Genomic DNA, 24,353 nt, shown 5'->3' with positions numbered 1-24,353 from the left:
AATCTTAAGTTGTGCATGTGGCTTAAATTTGTGGCTGACTTTGTGTTTCTTCTGGGCAGTAACCTTCAGAGGTACTTCCTGTTCCAGGACCAGAGACTTTTGCGAGAAACACAGTTCAAGAAAGATGGGAAGTCAGAAAAGTGAAAAGCCACTTGTCCCAAATAATTCCAGGGAGAAAGAAAGTAGAGAGGGTAAGAAGAATGAATTTAATACGTAAAATAAACCAGACACTGGGCAGGGCCCTGGTATTTGCAATCTTATATAATCCCCACAATGAGATCACTTTCATTATTCCCATTTTATAGATAAGGAAATGGAGGCTGGGAAAAGTAAGGTCCTTCATCCTCAAACAGCAAGTGATTCAACCAAGATTTGAACTTAAAATCCATGCACTTTGAATTAGGTGCCACCATCACTGTGAGTTGAGGAAATACTTCTGGAGAGGAATAGTCAACATTTGGAAGAAGTGTGAAAACTGCTCTTCCCCTTTAGCAAATGAGTAATCCTTTTTATGAGAATTTAGTAAGCAAAAAGATTGTGTGGGGATCCTTTTTATCCTAGCATTGTCCGTAACAGCAACAGAGACACCCTAAACATCCCGTAATTAGGGAGTGAGCGAGTCAGTTATAGGCAATAGACCAAGAGCATGCTTCTTGGTCATTAAATCTGATCATTTAAGGGAAAAGGCAATATAGACTATGTTTATGATATGATGATGGATGATTGATAATGAAACTGTTTATACATCAGGTGTAAGTCAAATATGCTTCCACATGGAAAGTAGTAAGTATGCAGGAAAAAAGGAACTATCTGTTAATTTTTATTTTAACAAGATAGTAACAATAAAATCGCCCAAGTAGCACTCCAATACTGTTTTTTAAAGGACAGGCACAAAATAAAAAGAGATATACAGGCACAGGTGAATACAGATGTACGCAGGAAGAAACTGTGTCAGGGAGGTTGGTCTGAGCATATCAGGAGTTAATGAGGGTGAAGAATGCTACGATGAACCCACAGCCTTCCTCCTCCCCCTGTTTGGCTGTGGACCAGATCCATGAGCAAGGGGTGGCTGGTTGGGTGATGGATGATACTAAAGCAGGGTCCAATGATCCTGGAGCTCCTCTGTGTGTCTGCCCAGAGAATGCAGAGCACCCCTTTACCGGAGTGGGGTTGGGGAGGTTGTCCACTTCCTCCACAGGTGCGTGAGGCTCTCACCTTCTGCGGTGTATCCAGCTCATGTGAACAGCTGCAGGGGGTGGGGGTGGGGGGTGCAGTTGTGGAGGTGGGGAGGGACTGCCATGGTCTTAGTACAAAGGGAAGGGTGACTAAAGAACCAGGAGAATCAGGGTGGGCAAAAGTCCAGATATTCAAAAGAGAACAAAAACCAAACAAAGCAGGGGTAATACTCTGCGATCAGAACGCAGTCTTGTAAATTTTAGTTCTTGCTTTCATATACCTGCCTCCAGGAAACATTGAATTATGTAAATTAATGGGAGGGGGGCGGCAGGTACCCCCCATCCCCCCCCCCCCCCCCCGCAGTGATTCCACTGCTTCCCGTACTGGAAGGGATCTCTCTCAGAATCTCCCACCTAAAACACCACCTTGATTCCAAGAATTTCTTCTTCCCTCACACAATTTGAAGTGTCTGAATAATATCAATATTGACATGTGCATTTAATGTGATGATCCCCTTCCCCCATATAATTAAATAATTGTGTCATTTTATAATTGATAGAAACTTAGGATTGAGGAAATACAGAAAGAGAAAGATAAGGTGTATTCATGAATAACGATCACACAAGGAAGAAAGTGACAGGTACCACAGTTACTACAGGCAGCAGGTGTGGATAGATTTGGGAATTCCAAAGTGCTCACTTTTATTCTGCTTGACTTCTCACACTGCATCCGGACACAAGGGGCTTTCACAACCAGGCTCCCCCTTTCACTTGCACCTAGAGGTGATCATAACCCTGAACACGTGAGTGTAATTACTCAGTGGGAGCTGATAGTATGCATGGAGGATTGAAGACTGGAAGGTGCTATCATTGAGTAAGGGACAGGTGGGGCTGGGTAGGGAGGGATAGCTAGAGGACTGTGTGACAGGGCTTGCTTAGGGGGCTATGTGATCAGGTTCACCAAAAATCCCAGAAATGCTGAGTCCTAATGAAACCAGAGATAAGAGAACAAACCAGAGCACTCTGCCCTGGACGTCAGAAGTGGGGTCCTTTCTGGCAGTCACGTTGTGCCCACAAAGAATGACCAGGCCCAAAAGAAGAAGTAAGTCATTCAAGATGTTATCACCAGTCCTTACTTAATGGTGTTATCAGGGGGTAGAGATGTTAAAAAGATTTAAGTTCCCTGGTCAGTTTTCAACAAAAGACCAACCATAAAAGCCCTTGGTTGGGTCCCCTGTCATTCCTAAGAGCTTCTTCTGTGTCCTTGCTTAATAAAATCTCTTTGCTTTGCTCACTCCCCTTTGTCTGTGAATTCATTCTTTGACTCTGTGAGATAAGAACCTTGCTCTCCTGCTTCATCAAGTGCTGGTGCTGACTTTCTCATCACGGAATGGCTCAGTGGTGGCTGGAGTTTGGAAGTTTGACTTTCTTGGTTGGAACATGAAGGATCTGTGGCCAAGGAGGCAGCTAGGAGCTGTGTTTGGAAGGTGGCTGGGTTGTGTTATGTGGGGCTGTAGGAGGGGCATCCCAGGGAGAGCATTCTAAATGAAGGCAAAGGATCAGATTATGAGTGAACAGTTCATTGGGCCAGACCCCATTGGGGGTACAGTGGGAAGTTAGGTAAAGAAGAAGGCTGGGCCATATCACTGAGGGCCAAGAGCTTGGGAGTGCTCTTTGAGAACATGGGGAGCCACCAAAGACATTTGAGCAAAGGAATGACATGATGGAGCTATGTTCCATAGCCTGCCACTGTGGGGTCTGTGGGGGCCAGGGGGGAGACTGGAGGAGGAAAGGCCTGCTGGGCAAGGCTGGGGAACAGATGAGGCAGCAGTGGGCTCACCTTGACTCCTTTTGATCCTTCTCAGTGCCATTCTCCCATTTCCTGTAGAAGGATTAGGTCTGGGTAAGAAAATATCTCTGACACATCCAGAAATTCACTAGCCTGTAGGAGACTCATTCCCGTAAAACGCACAACTGGGTGTCAGAAGAGAAATGTGAAGGCTCTGCACATGAAGCTAATTTGAAAAGTAAACCGTCATTGGTAGACATACCCTTAAGGCATCTGGTGTTATAGGTGGGAAGTGAGTCACCTGCACCCCTGAGGGTCAGCTTCCAAGTCCCAGGTGTGGACCAGTGGCAATTTTGCTACTTAAATGTTTGATAATCAGGTGGCCCACCACACAGAGAAAGCTGTACAGAGCCATGGTTCTGGTGGCTTAGCCTGGTGGCCAAGTGTTCCATGCTGGGTGTGCTACTGGTGGCAGCCCAGAAGCGGCTGCCCGGCTAGTACCCACCTCATGCCCGGGCTCATGAATCCTTGGCCTCTGTGGTTCCCAGAGATCAGCGCTTGCCTGTGGGGATGGTGAGATCACAGTGCTCTGTTCTGGGCCAGCTTGCTTGCAGGGTGAGCTGGGGCCACATGGCAGACCCGGCCAGCACAGGACCACCCTTGGCCAGGGATCAGCGCCGCCTTTGCAAGTCCAGCCAGGGAAAGTCCCTGTGGTGCCACTGGCAACAAGTTTCCAGGGGTCCTCAAGAGATATTCTTACTGTTGAGGACTGTGTCAGGCCAACTTGGACTGCTGGAAAGAGGTGAAGGGCTTTGAGGTCAGAAAAGTCTGGCTTTGTCCTTGATTCTGATGCTTGCTAGCACTTTGATTTCAGATAAGTCACCTATGCTCCCTGAATGTCAGTGTCTCTGAGTCTTGCTTTCCCTATCCGTGTCATGGGAATAGTAATATCCACCTCACAAGTTTCCTGAGATGAGAGAACACTGATGACTGCCCATAGCTGCTCATCCAGTACTGGCCCTGAGGCAGCACTTCTGTTCCAGGGGAGTGCAGGCCACAGCTCAGCTCCTACCCTGGAATGGCTGCCAGTGATGGGCGCTGGGCCTCTTGTTACTCGTGCTGCTATCACCAGTCCACGTCTTTGTGCAGTCAGTGACAGCTCAGTTGCGGCTAAGCTTTGAGGGTCTGACCAGGGGGACTACTCCCTGGCTATTTTCAGCAATGTGGAAGCCAGTGCGCATACTGAGGTATAAAACTAGGCACCCTCCTGCAGGAGGACACTGCGAGTTCCTATACTCTTGCTGTTGCAAAAACTGCAGAGGTGTGTGCTAACCAGGGCTGCTTGGACTGGAATCAGAAAAGGAAGTTACGGGGGTCGTGGCAGGTTCAAGCTGCCCAGTTCCTGTTAGAGTCCCCGTCTTAGTCTTTGGGAGGGGGATTCCTCAACTTCTGGAAATAACCGAGTCATCTGGGGCAGGGCGTAGGGCCCCAGTGCTGCTGTTCTCTGCCTGTGGGCACTCTCAGTCCTTGGCTGATGGAGGAGGTGGGGAGGTGGCTGGCTGTTGGTCCTTGCACTGGACCTGGGTGTCAAGGCTCTCAGGGAATCTCCAGCACACTTGTTCCTCTATCCCCTCAGCCATTGTCTGCAGGAATGCTCGCCACAGGAGGGGTCCCCCTGTGCATCCTCTGTACTTGCCCTGGAGCCGGCTCTTGGGGACTCTTGGGAATAGCACTCCTGCTCCTGGTTCCCTCTTTTATCTTCGAGATGGCCAACTCCCACCTCTAGCTTTGTCTCTGTGGCCTCCAGGACATAGGTACAAAGCCTTAATTGAATCCCTTTAGTAATCCTGCTGTCCATTCAAACTAGTGCCCCCTTGTGAGAAAATCTGAGATCAGACACACTTGGCAGACAGGCCAGGAGGGGGCTGCTACAGAAGAGAAGCCAGGTCTAGGGTGAGGGCAGCTTGCCCTGGCAGCAGGGCTGGACCCTAAAAAGTCCGAGGCCCCAAAGCACACCCACGGAGGTTTATCTGGGCTTAGGCTCCTCTGGGAAGTGCAGGCAGATTTTAGGAGCCTCGAGGGAGCAATATACACTATGGGAGCCGAGTATGGTAGGGCACGTGTGGTGGCTGATGTGGTGCCTGTGAGCCACAGGGCAAGAGGGACAGGCCCTCCGTGGACATCTAGATTCTACTGGAAGTACTCTCACATATATTTACTTGCTTAATTCTTTGCACAGCCGTGTGAGAAGATACCGTTCCCATTTTATAGGTGTGGGCTTTGAGGCTCAGAGACCATAAGTCGCTAAGGCAGAAAGTTAGGGAGAGGTAGAGCTAGGACTTGAATCTGATCTGTCTGATGCTGCTCTGGGTCTGCCCTTGGGGCTGGGTAGGGATCCAGTGAGACAGGTCCCACCCAAAAGTCCAGGTTTAGGGTGGTATGAGTCATCGTACTAGGGAATCAAGCGTGCCATATAGCCCGACTCAGAGGTACCGTTCCCAGACTGAGGCATGGTCCTGTTCCTGTACTTGAGCTGGTCCTGGTTGGTGCAGATCAGGTCAGGATGCTAATGAAACCTCTTTTGAGCCGCAGCCTCCGTGGAACAGGAAGAGGCAGGGCCTTCCATTTCCCCATGTTACCGACAACCTCTTTCTCTTGGGGTCATTTGTCCATAGGGGCATGTCTGGTCCTTGTCCAGTTGGTTCTAAGCTGCAGAGACAGGTAGAGGGGGTGTATCTTTTACCCACAACCCCAAATCTGGCTCCTCCTTGTTCCTAAGAAGGTACAGCCCCATGCTGTGGGTGCCACGTGGTACCTGCTGATAAATTCAAGGTACATAAGAAGGGTTGTCTGGCAGGGGGTTCTTTTTTTTTTTTTTTAAAGATTTTATTTATTCATGAGAGACACAGAGAGAGAGAGAGAGAGAGAGAGAGAGAGAGGCACAGACACAGGCAGAGGGAGAAGCAGGCTCCATGCAGGGAGCCCGATGTGGGACTCGACCCTGGGCTCTCAGGATCAGTACCCTGGGCTGAAGGCGGCACCAAACCGCTGAGCCACCCAGGCTGCCCCTGGCAGGGGGTTCTGTGGGGTGTTATCTAGCACAGCCACGCTTTTGAGCTCTGGGGGAGACCAGAGTTCTCTCTTGAACATCGGCTATTCGGGAGCTTGAAGCAGACCCAGCAGGGAATCTTGGGCCCCAGGGAGCACCTGCTGCTGTTGTAACAAAGCTCTGTCGCTTCTTCCTTTGCTCCTTCATGGACAACTGGTAATCACCCTGATGGTCAGGTGAGGTGTGAGAGGTGGCGATATGAGAAGATGGAAGTGGGAGGTGGAGGGAGCGTCTGTGGATAGGGCTTTCTGAGGGATAGAGGGAAGCCAGTGTAGGTTGGGGTTGTGGCCATCGTGAATGCATAGGCTGTATGGCCCCGGGGCAGGGCAGACAAGGAAGGAGGTCATGTGTTCCATGTTCAGAGGCCTGTGGTTGGTTTGGGGGCCTGCAGCATGGAGCCCCTGGAAACCAGCAGAGGCAGAAGCAAAGGAATGGTAATATCTCTGTCTCCTGCCCATGTCGCACCACACAGGTGCACGTGCCACTGATGTAGTTTCTGTTCCTATAATTTTGCCTTTTCCAGAATGTCATGGGAATGGGATAACATAGTATGTAGCCTTTTGAGACTGGCTACTGTCACTCAGTATAAGACCTTTGGGGTCCATCAGGTTGTTTTGTGGATCAGTAGTGTGTTCTTTTTTACCATGGGGAACATCCCATTGTACGGATATACCTACCTGAGTTGGTTTATCGCTTCACCCTTTGAGGGACATTTAGGTTTTTCCAGGTTTGGACAGCTATGATTAGATCTACTATAAACATTTGCATATAGGTTTTTGTATGAATTTAAGTTTTTAGTACTCTAGGGTAAACTCCCAGGAGCATAATTGCTGGGTAAGTATATGTTTAACTTTCTCAAAAAATCACCATGCTGCTTTCCAAAATGGCTATACTACTTGCATTCCCATCAGTTGGGGTGAGAGCTGTGGTGTCCATGCATCCTTGCCAACACTTAACGGTTTGTGTTTGTTTGTTTGTTTTAAAGACATTCTAATAGATATATCCCGGTACTCTCATTGTGGTCTGAATCTACAGCCCATTAATTATCTGCCTCAGGGCTTCTGATTCACTACAGTAGGCTGTGAGGTGAACAGAGAATCCATATTGCTATAACTTTTCCTACAACAGCTCAACTGACTTTTAAGTTGTAAGCTCTCCTGTTAGCAGGAAATGGTGGAGAAGAGGAAGCGAGGCCCCACCTTGCCCATGTGTTTGGGATAAGAATGGCTTTGTTATTTTTTTTCTGAGAGCTCTAGGTTGAGGCCAGGTCCTTGCTGACACAGAACCATGAGAGTTTGGATCTGCTGATATGTGGCGAGGAACTGATTTTTTTAATGGAAAGGAAAACAGATCACTTATAGCCATGCATGGGAAGTTGCTGTTTTGTTCTGTATTATCTGGTTGAGAGTCTTCCTCAGCTCTAGGGCGTGGGGCCAAATGCCTGTGACATAGATGGTAAACGGGTATGCCTCTGTACAACCCAGATGTGGGAAGAGTCACATATGCTGATGAGAAACAGGGGGAGGACTTCTATCTTGAATCATACTAGAGCAGCTCTTTGTCACCAGGTCTGAGCTTCTCTACAGAAGGCACTGAGTCCCAGGCTCCCCTTAGACCTGCCCTGTTGGACACGACTCCATAAACCTTCCTGCTCCATTTCCCCCAGAGTAGCTTCTTGGCACATTAGCTCCAGGGGCTGCTAAGTCACATCTTATATCCCGAGATTTTACTTGGTAAATCACTCCACAGAGTCAAGGATGAAACAGTCAATAGACGGTTGGTTTAGCAATCCACCGATCAGCAACGCAGCTGATTCTCCAGGCTCCAGATGTAATCCTCCAGTGCACAGCTGCAAGCTGGATGTCTTGGGTGCTCTGCTTCTGACACATCACAAAACAGAGTTCTAGTGATGCTAAGGATTTATGCAGGGTTGGTGGGGTAGGAGTAAGGATAGACAATGATACCCATCTCTGGAGACCCACATAGCCACTCCTGGGGATCCCTCCCTGTACTGTCACTGCAGACTCATTATCTAGTTCCCTGCACATATACACAGACAGGGAACATCTCCTCTGCACCCACCCACCACACACAACCAAGGCTCTTGACCCACTCTGGTACCTTTCTAGCCATTCTGCACTGACTCACTGTCCCACATCTCTTCTGTGGTCAGTGCATAAAGGCTGGAGGGTAGAGCTGAGATCACCAAGGCCATTTCAATGAGGAAAAATTTAGTGTCAGAGGGCAAGTAACTTGATTAAGGCATCAGAGCAGCCCAGCTGGAACTGGGCCCCTGTCCTGTGACTCCTATCCTAGGCCTGATGCTCCTTTCTACTTGGTGGCTGCATGAGTGGGCAGGTTCCTGGATAAGAACGATTGCTTCTTGCCATTTGTCATGTAGCCCTGAGATGTTAGTTACTCCTTGTTACCTTCCTCTTACAAATAAAACTGACGTAAGTCTAGGGTAATGGGCAGGACCAGGAGGGAGGATGGCCACAGCCCGACAATTGAGTTAGACAACTTCTTCATGGGATTTCATGGATCTTCATTTGTTAGAAATTCTTGTTTTGAAAACATCTCTGTTCAGGAGAACATATATATATGCTGCCAAAGTGAGCACTGTGTTCAGGAGAACGTGATTCAAACGTTTCACTTCAGTAAATACAGCTTCTTAATTTCAGAGGAAATCTAAGGTGATTTCTGATGTTCCCCGTAGATCTCCAGCCACTTTCCCCAGACACTTTTTAATCTCACCTACTTAGTCTGAAAATGTGGCGTGACTTCAGGCCCACAGAAGCATGTTATTGAATATCACATGTTATTTTAAGTGTGGCTACAAAATGACTTTTATGTGCTGGAGGCAACACTTAGCTTGGCTCTAACAGCCATCCTGTACATTGGGATGTCCATGCTGGACCTGGCGCTGGTTCTACTGGTGATGGAGATAGTGGTTTGGTTGGGACATAGGAATTGGCAGAGTCTGGGGGAAACCCAAGTAGAGATCTTGAAGTGAGAGAAAAGAATTTGTTTACAAGAAGAATCTGGACTACAGAGAGAGAGGTTTGAGTGCCATCAGTATATAGGTTCATTCATTCACTCATTCATCCATTTACACAGTAACATTTCATTAAGCATCTATGCAGTACCAACTACTAAAATAGGTACACTGTCTTCCTTCATGGAGCTAACATTCATTCAGCAGATATGTAGCTCTCAGGGGAGTAGCTGAGGTCTCCTACAGGGAGCTCATGAAACGAGAACGCTTGCTGTCTGACCCCAGAAAATCACTGCAGGGATCCCTGAAGGAGACTGAGCAGCAGACAGACACACAGTACAGCAAGGTATGTGGTGATATGCAACAGAAATACCATTGCTTTTTAACCTACCAAGTAAGCAAGAATTAAAAAATGATAAGGAAGTGTGAAGTGTTGTGCATTCTTGGTCAGAAGGCTATACATTGATGCAATATTTAAGGAGAAGAGATTTGGAAATTGTGTTAAGATCCAGCTATTTCCATTGTAGGAATTTAAGAATGTATTACAATCTATTATTTAATAGTAGATATATGCAAAGACTTAGACACAAGACCTATCATTATAGTATTATTTATAGTAGTGAATAATTTGAAACTACTTACATACCTATGTGTGGGGGATTAATTAAATGAACAATCAACATGGCTCTACAGTCACCAGAAGCCATTCAAATTGAAGATGTGACATGAAAAATATTCATGATACTTTTTTGTACAAAAAAGTCATGAATTAATGAGAAAAATGGGTTGAGAGAAGATATTTGTGATTTTTTAGAACCAATGAGGGACAAGTTTCTAGAATATACTCCTTCAAAGCAAAAAGAGAAAGACGGGCAAGGAAAAATAAGCGAAGGTTATGAATAGTGAGTTCGCAGAAAAGGAACAGCAAATAGTTAAGAGTCATCTGTGATGCTCAGTCTCATTAGAGAAATGCAAATTAAAATGACAATGAAAGATCACTTTACTTACATCAGATTGGCAGACGTTAGAGGGTTGGGTAATTGGTGAGCTGGTGGAAGAGCCTGTGGGCAAAATGTCATCTGGTGCCAGCTTTCTGGACACATCTTAGTTGGTGGTACTCAGTCTAAGTAAGCAGGTTTATATATACACTTGACTCATCACTCTTGCTCCCAAGTCCATTGCCAGAGCCAGTCACGTGCAGCCTCGTGAAGGGACCTGCATGGGAATGTCCAGAACAAAACTGAGTGCAGTACAGGAAGTCATGCACAATCTGTCTGTGACTGCAAAGTCAACAAGTCAAATAGGCATGTGTCCACTTTTTTTTTAAAGATTTTTATTTTTTATTTATTCATAAGAGAGAGAGAGAGGCAGAGACACAGGCAGAGGGAGAAGCAGGCTCCATGCAGGGAGCCCAACATGGGACTCGATCCTGGGTCTCCAGGATTAGGCCCTGGGCTGAAGGCAGCGCTAAACCACTGAGCCACCCGAGCTGCCCATGTGTCCAACTGTTTAACATGGGGCAGAGGTTAGAAGAAATGAAGCTGACAAAGACAGAGCCACACTGGTAGATCTGAAGGCCTAAGGCTGAGTGACAAAGTGAGCTGTGGAAAAGATGCAGAAGGTCATTTGGGGAACTCAAAATACCTGTATTCAGAAATCGTGTTACCTGTGCCCCATGTTGTTAGGCAGGTGGTATGGGCAGACCCAGCCCATGGGTCTGGTGGGGAAGAAGGGAAAGAGAGAGGGGAATGGAGGGTCAAAAGAATAACTGAATAAACCAATAAAGCCAGACAGAAGCCTGGTCCAGGTCAGGGAAGACTGTGCTGGGATGTGAGGCATCCCACTGCCTACCCCTGAGGATCAACCCAATTAAGGAAACAAAAATCCTACCAAGCCCCAGCCAACCAACCATCAAAAACAAAAGTATAAATAAAAAGTTTGCTTTTGGGATCCCTGGGTGGCGCAGCGGTTTGGCGCCTGTCTTTGGCCCAGGGCGCGATCCTGGAGACCCGGGATCGAATCCCACATCGGGCTCCCGGTGCATGGAGCCTGCTTCTCCCTCTGCCTGTGTCTCTGCCTCTCTCTCTCTCTCCCTGTGTGACTATCATAAAATAAATTAAAAAAAAAGTTTGCTTTAACAATATAAGGAGTATGTTTTTTATTAAATAACATATTCATAGATAAAAGCTGGAATACCAACAGTCATTTTCCTGGGTTTAGGCAAGCTAGTATCAAAGGCTCAGAAATAGCCAAAGTAAAACCAATGTGTATCACTGAAATAGTAATTAGTGAAAATTGATTGTGCATACACTAAGAAAGACAGTTTGTGAAGTGGGAGCACTCAACCCGAAACATGGAATGAGACTCTGGGGTGTATTGTTATGAAGGAGCTTACAGAGTAAGAAAGCAGTGACTTTATTCTTCACAGTGATTGGTTATAATGTTAGAATTTCCTAAATCACAGGCAGTTGGTCAGCAGTTGCCTTATATCAATCTTGGAAAACAATTTAAGTTTTGCTTCTGATTTTCAGATGTGTAAGCAAGAAACCACTAAGGTCAAGTTAGTTTTGCAAAATTAAGTTAAATTAAGCTTTGCTTATATGGCTAAACTGGCTCTGTCTACTCAGGGAATTTTCAAGGCTGTTTGTTTTTTTTGTTTTAATACTTGATACTTGATACCTAATACTCTGCTCTTTCCTATTTTGACCCTGAACTAACATGGCTTTTGTAATAAGAAAATGAAGTTTGAGTGTAATAAACACGTGTGTTCAAAGAAGTGTTAGGGACTCATGGAGTTGTGTATGTAAAGGGTGAGAATGTTTCAAAGAGGGATGGTCGCTCTGGCCACATGACCCTTAGTTCACTTCCATTCTAGCCTGCAGGGGGTGTGTGCTGGGCTAAAAATAAAGTCTGACATATTCCCTCTGCTGCTGTAGCCCAGAGCAGAACACTGGTGGACACATCTTTGTGGGCCCATCCCACTGTTGCTACCCCATGATTAGTAGTTGTTGGTCACTGGATGGACTCTAGGATGACACTGTGTTTGGAGAGGGCTTCTTGCAGGAAGCCTGGGTATTCTGGCCCGCATGTGGAGTTTCCTGTACTCCTGGCATGCAACAAACAAATCTTTGTTGTGCTGTGAGTTAGTTGCGACTCCACTGAAGACTAGGACAATTGAAAAGTCAAGGACACAAATAAAGGCATCTTCTTGAGGTTACCTATCTGGCAAATTGGTCTTTGGCTGTTTTTATCATATAAGTTCTTGTCTTCATACCTACTGACACAAGATCTGCCCCTTGCACAAATCACACCTGTATATGCTAATAAATGAACTCTTTAAGTTAGCATGGGGTTTAAAGAGTCCTTTTGAAGACAAAGTTCCCTAAAAATATGGAATGTGAACAAAATAATGCTGAGAGTGAAGAACCTTTATCCTTTTAGACTCATGTGGCACAAGGAAGGAAGTTACTGTTGAAGATATAGAATTACATGCCTGTATAAATATTGGTGACAGTTGCCCTGTACAAATATTGGTGACATTTGCACATATCCCTTCTACTTAGTCAGCCTTTTATTTTTTATTTTTTAAAGATTTTATTTATTTATTCATGGGAGACACAGAGAGAGAGAGGCAGAGACACAGGCAGAGGGAGAAGCAGGCTCCTTGCAGGGAACCCAATGCAGAACTCGATCCCAGGACCCCAGGATCATGCTCTGAGCCGAAGGCAGACGCTCAACCACTGAGCCACCCGGGCATCCCTTAGTTGGCCTTTAAAAGGAGGAGCAGCAGCAGGTAATAAACAAAACAAAACAAAACAACAACAAAAAACAAGTTTTGGTGTTAAAGTTTCACACTTTAGCTGGTGCCTAGCTGCCTGTATGCCTTGGCCTCCCCAGTTTCCCTTTCTCATATTTCCCACTCATTTTTTCTCCCCAGTTTCCTTCCTTATATGGAAAGAAAAGAAAAATACCCATTTCTCTCTGTGTCTGTGTAAAGAGCCCAGAAGAGTGCCTAGCACATGTTAGATTGTCACTCTAAGTCACATCTAAGTCAGAATCTCTTTTTAAAAAAAAGTCTTTCGGGGATCCCTGGGTGGCGCAGCGGTTTGGCGCCTGCCTTTGGCCCAGGGCGTGATCCTGGAGACCCGGGATCAAGTCCCACGTCGGGCTCCCGGTGCATGGAGCCTGCTTCTTCCTCTGCCTGTGTCTCTGCCTCTCTCTCTCTCTCTGTGTGACTATCATAAATAAATAAAAATTAAAAAAAAAGAAGTCTTTCTATTTTAGTCAGTTCAGTTTCAGATTCTTAGTGGAACTATCTTCAATAGGAACTGAAATGAGTGAGTATAGTACCTTGTCCCACAACTGGGTTCATCAGGAAGTGCTGTGACAGGACTTTACATTTTTGTCTTTTTGTTCTAAATTCAGATCTGCTTTGCTGAGGCATGGAGGCGGAAGGCGTTTCCAGGGCTGAAGACAGAGCTGAGTATCCAGGTTCCAAAAATGAAGGCCAGCCTGATGTTGCTCAGCCTGACTTCCCACATGGAGAGCAATCTCCTGGTCCCACTGCTCTCTGGGAGATGCTAGAAAGGAAATTTCTGGAATACCAACAGTTGGCTCATGGGAGCCCAGCTGAACATCAGCAGAGCCTGTTGAATCTTCTCCCACTCTTCCTAAAGGTCAGTATTCTTATTTTTGAAACAAACAAACAAAAATGATACAGTGCTCTGGGGACACTTCTGGGATGATTGGACATGGAGTCGGTGGTTTTAATATCATCACAAGTGGTCTCTGGTGGATTTCTTAGCGGGGAATATTGTGCTATTTAATAAGGATGGCAAGCAAGCCTCATCTCCAGGATGAGGAAGAGTTGGAAAGGACAGTTGGCTCTTGAGTAATATTGTCTCTTTAGTTAAAAAAATTATATTGTTCAACCGCAATCCCAGTGTGGGAGCCAGAGAAAGACCAGATATTCTGGAGCTAGGGAGAGAATATGTGTCCTGGGTTGCAGGGATGGCAGGTAACCTCAAACAATAACAACAGTGGGGCCTGGGAGAATCCGGCCACAGGCATTAAGAGAAGCCCAGCCTGTTCACTGAGCTATCATTCTGGCCAGGGGCAGCTGATGACAGTTTGGGTACAATAGATTCCCCTTGTTGTCTCAGAACAAAGGTCCTGCTGGTGAGGTTTGCTTTATAGCTGAATATATCAAAGTTTAGTTGGAGAGTTGGAAACACATCTTTTTATGAGGACTTCATTTTTGCTTGATTATTAGTTTGGGATTATTATTTTATTTTATTTATTTATTTTATAAATTGATTTTTTATTGGTGTTCAATTTGCCAACATATAGAATAACACCCAGTGCTCATCCCGTCAAATGCCCACCTCAGTGCCCGTCACCCAGTCACCCCAACCCCCCACCCACCTCCCCTTCCACCACCCCTAGTTCGTTTCCCAGAGTTAGGAGTCTTTCATATTCTGTCTCCCTTTCTCATATTTCCCACTCATTTTTTCTCCTTTCCCCTTTATTCCCTTTCACTATTTTTTATATTCTAGTTTGGGGTTATTATTTTAAAAAACTCATTATAGCTACATTAAAAGCACAGAGAATAGGAGATACTTTCCACATTTGAAACTAGACTGAGACAGATGGAGACTTTGGCAAGTTTTCATTGGGAAACTCTCTTGTTGATTTGTTTCACCTAACTTATTAATCATAAATATTTAAGTATTTCCAAAGAAGAATTGGGATCTTTTTGGGATCGTATTTCTAGGATGCATTGAATAATGAAGGCATGTCCTTCTGTAAAAAAAATTTGCCAAGTAACTTATTGTCCATTAATTCATTATTTTCTTCCATCTTTTATACTTGTATACCCCATCTATTCCATTTCACAGATTGAATAACTGGGAAATAGGGAATGTACTGAAAGAGAAGAACCAGGTTAGGAGAGACAGCTCAGGTTTCTTATTCCTAGCCCTCCCTGCCTTGACAACCCTAGTATTCTGGAGGGCAGTTTAGTCTCCCCCAGTTCTCAGGTCAATTTTGTATTACAGAAGGAAAAATGTGAGAAACCTCCTGTTCCTCACCAAAATTTGCTTTCCCCTGCATGTGTGGGTCTGGCCATTTTATTGTCTCATTGCCACCCATCTGCACAGCCCTGGTTTTGTGGAAAGGACTCTCATTCAAGAATCGGGGCTTGGTCCTTCTTCATCCCTTTCTAGATTGTTGATTTGAGAATTCATTGAACAAATATTTATTAAGCTCTTATACCCTGTGCTGGGGCCTCGGGCTATGAGAGTTAAGAAGAGAGATAGAGGTTTTGCCATCATGGAGAGTTTAGTTCAGAGTGGAGGATACTAAATAGCACTCAGAATGTGTTTTGTTTGGCTTGTAGGTATTAACCATGACCTTGTGGCCATTTTTTCAAAATGAAACATTTTCACATGGAAAATCAGATTTCTGATTTCTCTTGAAAATTTTGGGAGTTGTAATACTGACAATTAGATAGAGATGGTTAGGGGCACCCCTTTTAGACAGAAGATAGTCTCTGTTTCTCAGTTTACCCCGGACCTCCATTCCCTAATATCTTTCACCCAACACACACTACTCATTTATGTTACCTGGCCTGAAGGCATTTGAGCTTGTGACTCCACATGTAGCCAGCAAGCAGTTCCTATGACTGAACTTCAATATTGGTCCATGTTTCCCAAGCCCTGCTCTTGTAACTAGAGGCTTAATGGCCCTATTGTTGAACACATGGGCTTTTGGGTCAAACAGAGCCAGTGTAAAGTCCCAGCTCCATTGCAAATTAGCTGTGCATCCTTGAAAAAATTATTAAATATTGCTGAACCTCGATTTCTTAATCTGTAGAATGTAATCAATAACACTTTGCTGGGAGTCTGTGAGGGTGAGAGAAGATGATGATTGTAAAGTTTACAGCACATGGAGAGCAGATATGGTCCCCATTACCTTTGCACCAGCCTCCAAGATACTAACTGCATGTGTGTGGTTTGAGATCCCATTTCCACAAGTCCCCAAACTGCTGACGCAATCTGATATGGTTTGAATCCCCCAGAGTTCACCTCTGATGAGCCCTATAGAAGCAGAATATTATAGGCTTTTTATCATTGCTTAAAATCCGTATTCTTTTATTCAGCTCTACATGTCTATAAACCTATTGCTTCTGTTAAGTTCCAGCTAATAAAACCCCACCAGAGTCAGAGCCTTCAGGCTTCTTAACTAAGAGTTGGTAGTGGAAAGGAACATGGGAAGGTCAGAGTTTTTTTGTTTTGTTTTGTTTTGCTTTGTTTTGTTTTGTTTTGTTTTGTTTTCTGAGTATAGTGCAGACAAAATCTGAAGTGTAGATGAAGACTGAGAACATCCATTGGAATACAGGTCCTTGTGTAAGAACTGAAGCTTGAAACCACTCTGTTCTGAATTTTATAATCACAAAACAGTGTCCTTCAGGGTTGTCTATAAAGAGCCCCCTTGGAAATATGAGGATTTAAAAAGTCATGCCAAAGGGGCGCCTGGGTGGCTTAGTTGATTAAGCATCTGACTTGATTTCCGCTCAGGTCATAATCTTAGGGTCATGAGATTGAGCCCTGCATCAGGTTCTATACTCAGCACGGAATCTGCTTGAGAATCTCTCTCTCTCTGCCCCTCCTGTTTGTGCTCTCTCTTTCTCTAAATAAATAATCTTAAAAGAATAAAAAGTTATGCTGAAGCTTTAGTCATGTACTGGTTGTCATGGCAACTGTGCCCCCATTGGGCTCTGAGACAACTGAGTGCTTTAATGGAGTCTTAGATTACTTTGGTGGAGCTCAACTCTCTATACTTGACTCTTTTCACTTTGGGCCCAAGGAATATTAAGATGATCTAGAATATTCTTTGTTGTAAGACAATGCACACAAGGGATTTTGAATTGCCTCTCCTGCTTGGAAAGGGCTGTGTCCCTGGGTTGTGGGATCTTGCCTTTCTGGCCCAGGCCCTGCGTCAGTCAGAGGCACTCTGGAAGGAGCAGCTTATGTATAATCAGGGCTCAGGTGTAGGTTGACAGCAGTGAGTGTCCTGCCTCAAGTGGCTGCCACCTGCCTCGACCTAGTGAGTCCCGAGATTTGACAACAGATACTGTGTTGTGTGGCAGACTGCCTCAGAGCTGCTTCTTTAACATCTTCTTCCCAGAGAACTTTTATTCTCTTTGGATTTCTCTCATATTTGATTTTTCCAAATTCACAGCCGAGGACAATGTTTTTCCTAACTCTACATTAACTGTGAGGCAAGTAGGGATAGGCTTGGTTGGTTCTGTAGCAAATCCCAGCCCCATTGCCTCCTGAATTGAGGAACAACTGCAGGGCTATGAAAAAGTGAACCCATGCATGCAAAATTTTGGTAACTATCTTGGTAGTAAGGAAGAGCCTGATGGAATTTCAGGGCATTGGAACCGCAGTGAGGGACTGCTCTGGAGGAATGAGTCAGAAAAGAAGTTCTCATCTAGAATTACAGGCTCTCCATCCCCACTAGGCTCCATTGATCTTGTCCATAGGTCAAGTAGGGTTCTTAGCCAGGGCAGGTGGACACTTTCACTGATAATATAGCTAATAAATTCACCAAGCTCTAACAACCAAAATCACATGTTTTGTTTAGCATTTCTAAGCCCTCATAATAATCCCATGAAATGGGTGTCACTTTTATCACAGCCTTGCAAATGAGGAAAGAGAGGTTTAGAGATGTTGCATAACTTGGCCAAGGTCACCTAGTAGTCAGTGAAGAGCAGAACTTAACTGGCACATTCTGCCCAGGCCTGTGTCATTAGCCATGGGGCTTCCTCACTTGGGTAGGTCTGGGGTTCATAGAACAGAGCACCTTTGGTTTATTTCCCTATCCTATGACCCATTGGACAGATGGCTTTGCCTGGTTGGTACCAATGTTCCCCTTGGGTACAAAAATAATGCCCTCTACATGTGATATTTGGATAGCTTCATGATGTTGTAGACAAGAACAAGGTTTTATTGGTTTTATTACCTCACACAGGAAGCAGCACAGAACTAATGATTTCTTGTGTGCAGAAAGTTTTTTTAGGATCAGTTGACTTTCATGAACCTTGGGTTTTGGTCCTTCTAGAACCCTTCTTATCATAGGCTGTCATACCAAGAGAAGACCTTCCCCCAGCAAGCATGGGGAGGTCCTGCTGGCCTTTGATTGAGTTTGCTCTGGGGGACAAGGCACTACTCTAGGTCCTTACATTGCACAGAAATATTTGATAATAATGGGCACAGGGAAAGCTAGAGTTATAGATATAGTTGTTGAAGATTGTTCTCAGAATATGTACTTCAAGGAAAAAACAGGCAGTGAGATAGGCAGTGAGTGTAAAATTCCTCACTGTCTGGGACAGACAACCTTGAGTAGGGGGTGGGAGGACCTCTGTGGATGTGTAGATGCAAGATGCTGAGATGCCCACACTGCTCTCTTCGAGACATGGCATCATGTCCGCTCCCCTGGGATCTGAATGGATTTGTGATGACTTATGAGTAGAATAGGGCAGAAGTGATGTTTGCAGGTCCAGGGTTCCAGAGACTGGCAGCTTTTTCTTCTTGTCACTTGCCATTTCCTGCCATGCCGTGAGGAAGCCTAAGCAGCCCTCAGTAAAAGCCTATGTGTAAAAGAACCGAGGGCCCTGACCTCGCTACTGACAGCCAGCACCTCCTTGCCAGCCATGTGGATGTGCCACCTTGCAAGTGGATCCCTAGCCCTGTTAGCTGGCCCAGCTGAGTAAAGCAGAGACACGCTGTCCCTGCTGAGCCCTGCTCAGATTGCAGATCTATGAGAAAAATAAGCCACTCAGTTTTGGGGTGGTTTGTTATAGAGTAATCTGTAGCCAGAACAGTGGGTAACATGGGGAAGAGTAATTCATTTCCTAGTGCGAAGGGATTGGAATTAACACTAACTTGATTGTACTTGGCAGTGAGTGTGATTGTGCACGTGTGTGCATGCATATGTGCAGGTACACAGGTAAGTACGGGTATTCTTACACTAACAGCCCGGCCTGTGGTGCAGAGTTTATGCCACTGACTGTGTGTGGCTGGTCATTCTCATATAAACCACATGTGGACTCATGAGAAAGAAGTAACATTAAATATAAGAATATGGATGAGCAATCATTGTTTCCAATCGTAGTGCTCAGAAGGGACAGTGAAGGTAAATACCCTTCTGTTCTTATCCCTGACCTACCCAACCTCAGGGTGGGGCCTGCAACATGGTTTATTCCTATCTCAGAGAAACAACATTTTTGTTGTGTTAGCAAACTCTTGATACATCACTTTTTTAAAAAAAATTTACAACAGAGAGGGTCAGCTGTGCCACTCTAGCAGGGAGAATTCACATAGAGTCTCTGAAATGTTTTGAGCTCACTTAAAGATCAAACCACCAAACTCTGTGGAAATGAAGAAATAGTTAACATTGCAGCCATCCTTGAAAACCAGCAGGGTTCTGTTATTCAAACACTGGGGTTTCCTCCCATACCCTCAAGAGTTTTTGCTATTCTTCATTTTCCTTTGGAGGCCACAGCATCGTTTTCTTCTGCTTTCATGTGAGAGACAGCCACCAGGCACGATGGTGCTGCTTAGATAATGTGAGTAAATAAAATTTAAAAAAAATATTGAGCAATATTCTCCCAGCATGCAAGCCCCAGTTTGGGAAAAAATTAGGTCCTTTTGGAAGCTGCCTTAACTCTTTGGGGGTCTCTATGGTCCCATTCAGTAAATGATTGCCTCTGTGCATCAGACAGTACCCCAGTGGCCTGAAAGAGTTAACGTGGCCTCTAGAAGTGCCCATTGCGGTCCCAGGAAGGAGTGTGAGCCTTGGGAGAATCTGGCTGAGTGTACAATTACTGTTCAGCACACAGTGGCCCAATTTACTTTATTGTAGAGGGCCTGTAGGAGTCCCACTGCTTTAAGACGATCTAGATGCTTCTGAGTCAACTGCCTGCAAATTGGTCTTTGAGGGGTTTGCCAGCGCAGGGAGGAGGCACAGGAATTTGTTAGGAAAACATCATAACAGAGTTCTTGGTCCTGGGGAGGAAATAATCTTATCAGAAATTCCCAGCTAAAATGACTGATCTTTTCTTTCCCGGGATTCAAGATTCCAGGTGATAGCTTGTTTCCAGGTGGCAGCAGTAAATTTCTTAGATGAGCACATGCTACTTGGGTATGAGTGAGGTAGCTCAGCTCTTCACTCTGTTGCTTACCAGATTCTCCAGGTTTATTCTACTGCCTCAGGCTTAGTTTCTAGAATGTGAGAATAGTCATAACAATACTGGTCTCAAAGGGTTGTTGTAAGGATCAATGGAAACAATGCATGTAAATGCTTGGTCCAGCAATTGGCACAAGTCCAGCATGCAATACATGTGGCCATCAGTCTCCGTGTTGTAGATTTCATAATCTGTGTTCACTTATCGAATATTTGTAGAAGGTCTACTATGTGCAATAGCATTTAACATTGACCTAGCATGTCTATAGTTTTTTTTTTTGTAATATTTTATTTATTTATTTGAGAGAGAGAGTGAGAGAGAGCTCAAGTGAGTAGGGTTCAGGGGAGAGGCAGGCTCTCCATAGAGCAGGGAGAGCGGAGCTCGATCCCGGGACCCCAGGATCATGACCTGAGCTGAAGGCAGACACCCAACTGACTGAGTCACCCAGGTGCCCCTAGATGTCTGTAGTTTAAGCAAAGTTCTGATGAACTGCTTTTTATTTACAAAGGAAAGTGGCAACTCTGTCCATTTATAGGGCAGATAATAAAAAAAGTATTTCAGGTACAAAGTTTTGTTCAAAACAACATAGATATCCATGTACTCACCACCCATATAGAAGAGATAAAACATTTCAAATAAACTGAAGCCACCTCTGCATGCAAGGTAGCACTCATTCCCCTTTTGCTGTCCTCCTGTACAAATAGATATATATTTGTGTATATATATGTCCTCCTATACATATGTGCATATACATATATACACATATATATAGTTGAGCTATATTTATAGTTGAATATATTACATGGATACAATATGTATTATGCATATCCAAATACATATGTCCAATATACTTCCAAGTTATACAATAATATCAATACATTTTAATAATCTAAGTGATATTATTGTGACATATATAGATTTTTCTAGACCAGACTGCAGTATACTTTTGCAACTTGCTTTTTGCACTCAACATTCTATTTCTTGGTTTATCCATATTGATACATGTAGCTTTATTTCTTTAGTTCTATATAGTATCTTTACATAAATATGCCACAAATTGGGATCCCTGGGTGGCGCAGTGGTTTAGCGCCTGCCTTTGGCCCAGGGCGCGATCCTGGAGACCCGGGATCGAATCCCACGTCAGGCTCCTGGTGCATGGAGCCTGCTTCTCCCTCTGCCTGTGTCTCTGCCTCTCTCTCTCTCTCTGTGACTATCATAAATAAATAAAAATTAAAAAAAAATGCCACAAATTATAATTCATTCATTGTACTATTGATGAACATTCAGTTTTTCCAGTGTTACATGATCACAGATAAGATGCATAATATTTCCTGTTCATGTCTCCTTGTGCACACGTGCCAGCATTCCCCTAGGGAATATGCCTAGAAGGAAGTTGCTGGGTCATAGGGTGTCCCCCTATAACTTTAGTGGATTGGGTTAAATACCCTTTGAAGGGATTTTTGCAAGTCCTGCTCCATCACAAGGGTTTCCTGGTCCTTTTCCCACATTTGGTATTGTCAGGCTTTACATTTTTACCAATCTGATAAGTATGACTATCTCATTGTGGGTTTAATTTGCATTTTCCTGATTATAGTCATTTGCATTGCAAATATTTTTTCCCAATCTGTGGCTTGTTTCTTTTGTATGTAGCATCTTTTAATGCAGAGAAAATTTCTTTTTTTTTCTTTTTTTAAAATTCTTCATGCCTGTCCCAATACTTCTTCTTCTTCTTTTTTTTTTTTTTTTTTTAAGATTTTATTTATTCATGAGAGACACGGAGAGAGAGAGAGGCAGAGACACAGGCAGAGGGAGAAGCAGGCTCCATGCAAGGAGCCTGATGTGGGACTCCACCCCGGGACTCCAGGATCACGCCCTGGGCTGAAGGCAGGTGCTAAACCGCTGAGCCACCCAGGGATCCCTGCAGAGAAAATTTCTAAAAGAATTGTACTCTTTAATGAATATGGTGTCTACAGCAAGGAAACACATTTCCCTCTGGAATTTTGATGAATTTCTCACCTTTTCTAGCTGAAGACCTCAGCTTTAAAAAAAATCAGTCATGTCTTTGGGCAAGAATATATTTAATATGGCTGGTGATTAGGAGCAGTGGATGGCAGTCCAGCAAAAGTACATTTTGTTGAGGCCACTAATTGCTAGGAATGTGATCAGAAGCTTACCTTCCTGGGAAGGTTAGAGACTGACAAGGGGGAGTTGCCAGGAACTCAAGTCCTGTGTCAAGAATAGTCACTCCACTCTGATGCTTGGTCTGGAGAGAGCTCTCCTCATCCTGGGGCTAGTAAACTCTGCCCATGACCACACAGGAGAACAAAGGGGAAGATTCTAATGACAAGCAGACTGGAAGGGGGGTGGATTCTGAAAAGGGCCGAGCATACCATGTGGAATTTTAAAATTAGTGACTATTATGAAATAGCATCCTAAACAATAAAAGAAAAAGTCCAAGGCAAAAAGATGACCAGATAGGATAGAATTAGACAAAGAACAGAGAAGAGAGAATTTTAAAGAATTAAAAAAAAGAGAAGTAGATTAAAAGTGACAGCAACTACTTGGACTCAAAAGAATTTCCTGTGCCTGGAATTAAAGCTAGAAAACAAAGGAAAAGATTGAGAAGTTTCATTTCATGTGAATTTCAGATTTCTGTACAGTAAAACCAAATAATACTAAATTAAAAGAGAAGATGACAGATTTGAAAAAATCAAAATAGTGTTATGGACCAAATATTAACTTTTTTTAATATGTAAAAGAGCTTTTTAAAATAAATAAGAAAATAGTGAAAACCCTAATAGAAATAGGGTAAAGGTAAAAACAGGCAATTCAAGAAGCATGAAAAATGTTCATATATTTTAGTAATCAAAAGACTGCAATTGAGATGAGATCTTTTGTCTTCTGTATAAGTTTCCTCATTTAAGGTGAAAAAGCATGACAATGCTCAATGGGTATCGAAAAACTAGTTCTCTCCCAAGGAGCCCTTGCTGAGGCTATTCAGGTAAACTTTTTCTGGGGAATGAGTTAGTACTATGCACCAAAGTACTAAAAAATAAATAAATAAGAAGCATGCCCTTGTAACTTGCAGTCCCACCCTTTAGAATTTATCAAAGGAAATAATTGTATGACTAAAACTAAGATACCTATGCAAGGTTTGAGAAGCATGAAGCATATAGCAGAGAATCAGTGAGATGTAGCAGTTGATGTGGTAAGGAAGGTTTTTGAGAGTGGGACCTAGAGAAATGTCCTTGGGATTTCCACTAGGGCAACTGAGTGCTTGAAAGAGCCATTTTCAGAGGCAGGCTACCACAGATTTGGGAAGAAGGCAGAGGATTGGAGAATGTGTATTTGACATTTCAGGAGTGTGAGTTTTTGGGCAGATGTTCAGGGCCCAGTTGAATGTGGGTTTGGAGCTCAGCAGAAGTTGAACAATTCACAGGCACTAGGATAGGGATACTGCTATTAGGGTAGGTGTTTCGTTGGCCTTTGGGACACACCTGGACAGTGAGGTGGCCCATACATTTGGGCTGGCAGAGAGAATGGCAAGGCAATTCTCATGCCTTGCTTTGTAGCTTTGACATCTTTGATGGTATCCTGTTTATTGCACTTCAGGCCTGGGAAAACTCCGTGGGGATCATCAGCTTTCCCAGTCTCCAAAGGCTGGCACAAGACACTTCTAACCAGCTGGCCCAAGAGATACAGAAGGCACTTGTGGGAAAGCCTGCAGGTAAGAGAACACTCTATGGAGAGGAAACAGCCCTGCATGCTCCTCCCGGGACTCCTGTGAAGCCCCTCTGCTTTCTAGTGGAGCAACAGTGATGCCTTCCAGAGAGCACCACAGGCTCGCTTCCACCACTGAAGCTGTTAGAAATGAAGGGAAAGGTTGGCAGAGGAGGAAAGAGGAACTTGCAGAATTCTGCTGCTCCTGGGAGGGACACACACATGGGCTTAGCACACACACACGCATACACACTGGACCAGCGGCTCTTGGAGGAGGTACACCTGAGTGTCCACTGAATAGCTTGATCCAGAAA

General features: G+C 44.4%; 1 protein-coding gene and 1 long non-coding RNA gene across 11 annotated transcripts in view; one reads left to right on the top strand and one right to left on the bottom strand.

Moving 5' to 3' along the window:
* WDFY4 (WDFY family member 4) overlaps nt 1-24,353 on the top strand; it is a 285,914-nt gene that overhangs the window by 4,446 nt on the left and 257,115 nt on the right. For 7 of the 8 annotated variants that reach the window (XR_013368304.1, XR_013368303.1, XR_013368305.1 and 4 more), the window contains exons 2-3: nt 13,494-13,744; nt 23,932-24,046. Coding sequence is in view for 5 of the 8 variants with exons in the window: in XM_077878621.1 (XP_077734747.1) it covers nt 13,511-13,744; nt 23,932-24,046 (349 nt within the window). In the remaining 3 variants the exon portion in view is untranslated. Of the gene's footprint in view, nt 1-5,896; nt 6,250-13,493; nt 13,745-23,931; nt 24,047-24,353 lie in introns of those variants that run through there. The other variant, XM_077878619.1, reaches the window with a different exon arrangement.
* LOC144301492 (uncharacterized) lies at nt 896-22,630 on the bottom strand. Of its 3 annotated transcripts, XR_013368306.1 has the most exons (4): nt 22,494-22,630; nt 10,077-10,283; nt 3,016-3,057; nt 896-2,716 (listed from the first exon to the last, which is right to left on the bottom strand). It is a non-coding gene; the product is annotated as an uncharacterized LOC144301492 (long non-coding RNA). The 3 variants fall into 3 exon arrangements; XR_013368309.1 differs by lacking the exons at nt 896-2,716; nt 3,016-3,057 and adding an exon at nt 5,242-5,673; XR_013368307.1 differs by lacking the exons at nt 896-2,716; nt 3,016-3,057 and adding an exon at nt 7,444-7,953.

Source organism: Canis aureus, chromosome 29 (genome assembly GCF_053574225.1).
Source record: "Canis aureus isolate CA01 chromosome 29, VMU_Caureus_v.1.0, whole genome shotgun sequence".
Lineage (NCBI taxonomy): Eukaryota > Metazoa > Chordata > Mammalia > Carnivora > Canidae > Canis > Canis aureus.
The sequence above is the reverse complement of the archived record's forward strand: the minus strand, read 5'-3'. Positions and strand labels throughout refer to the sequence as shown.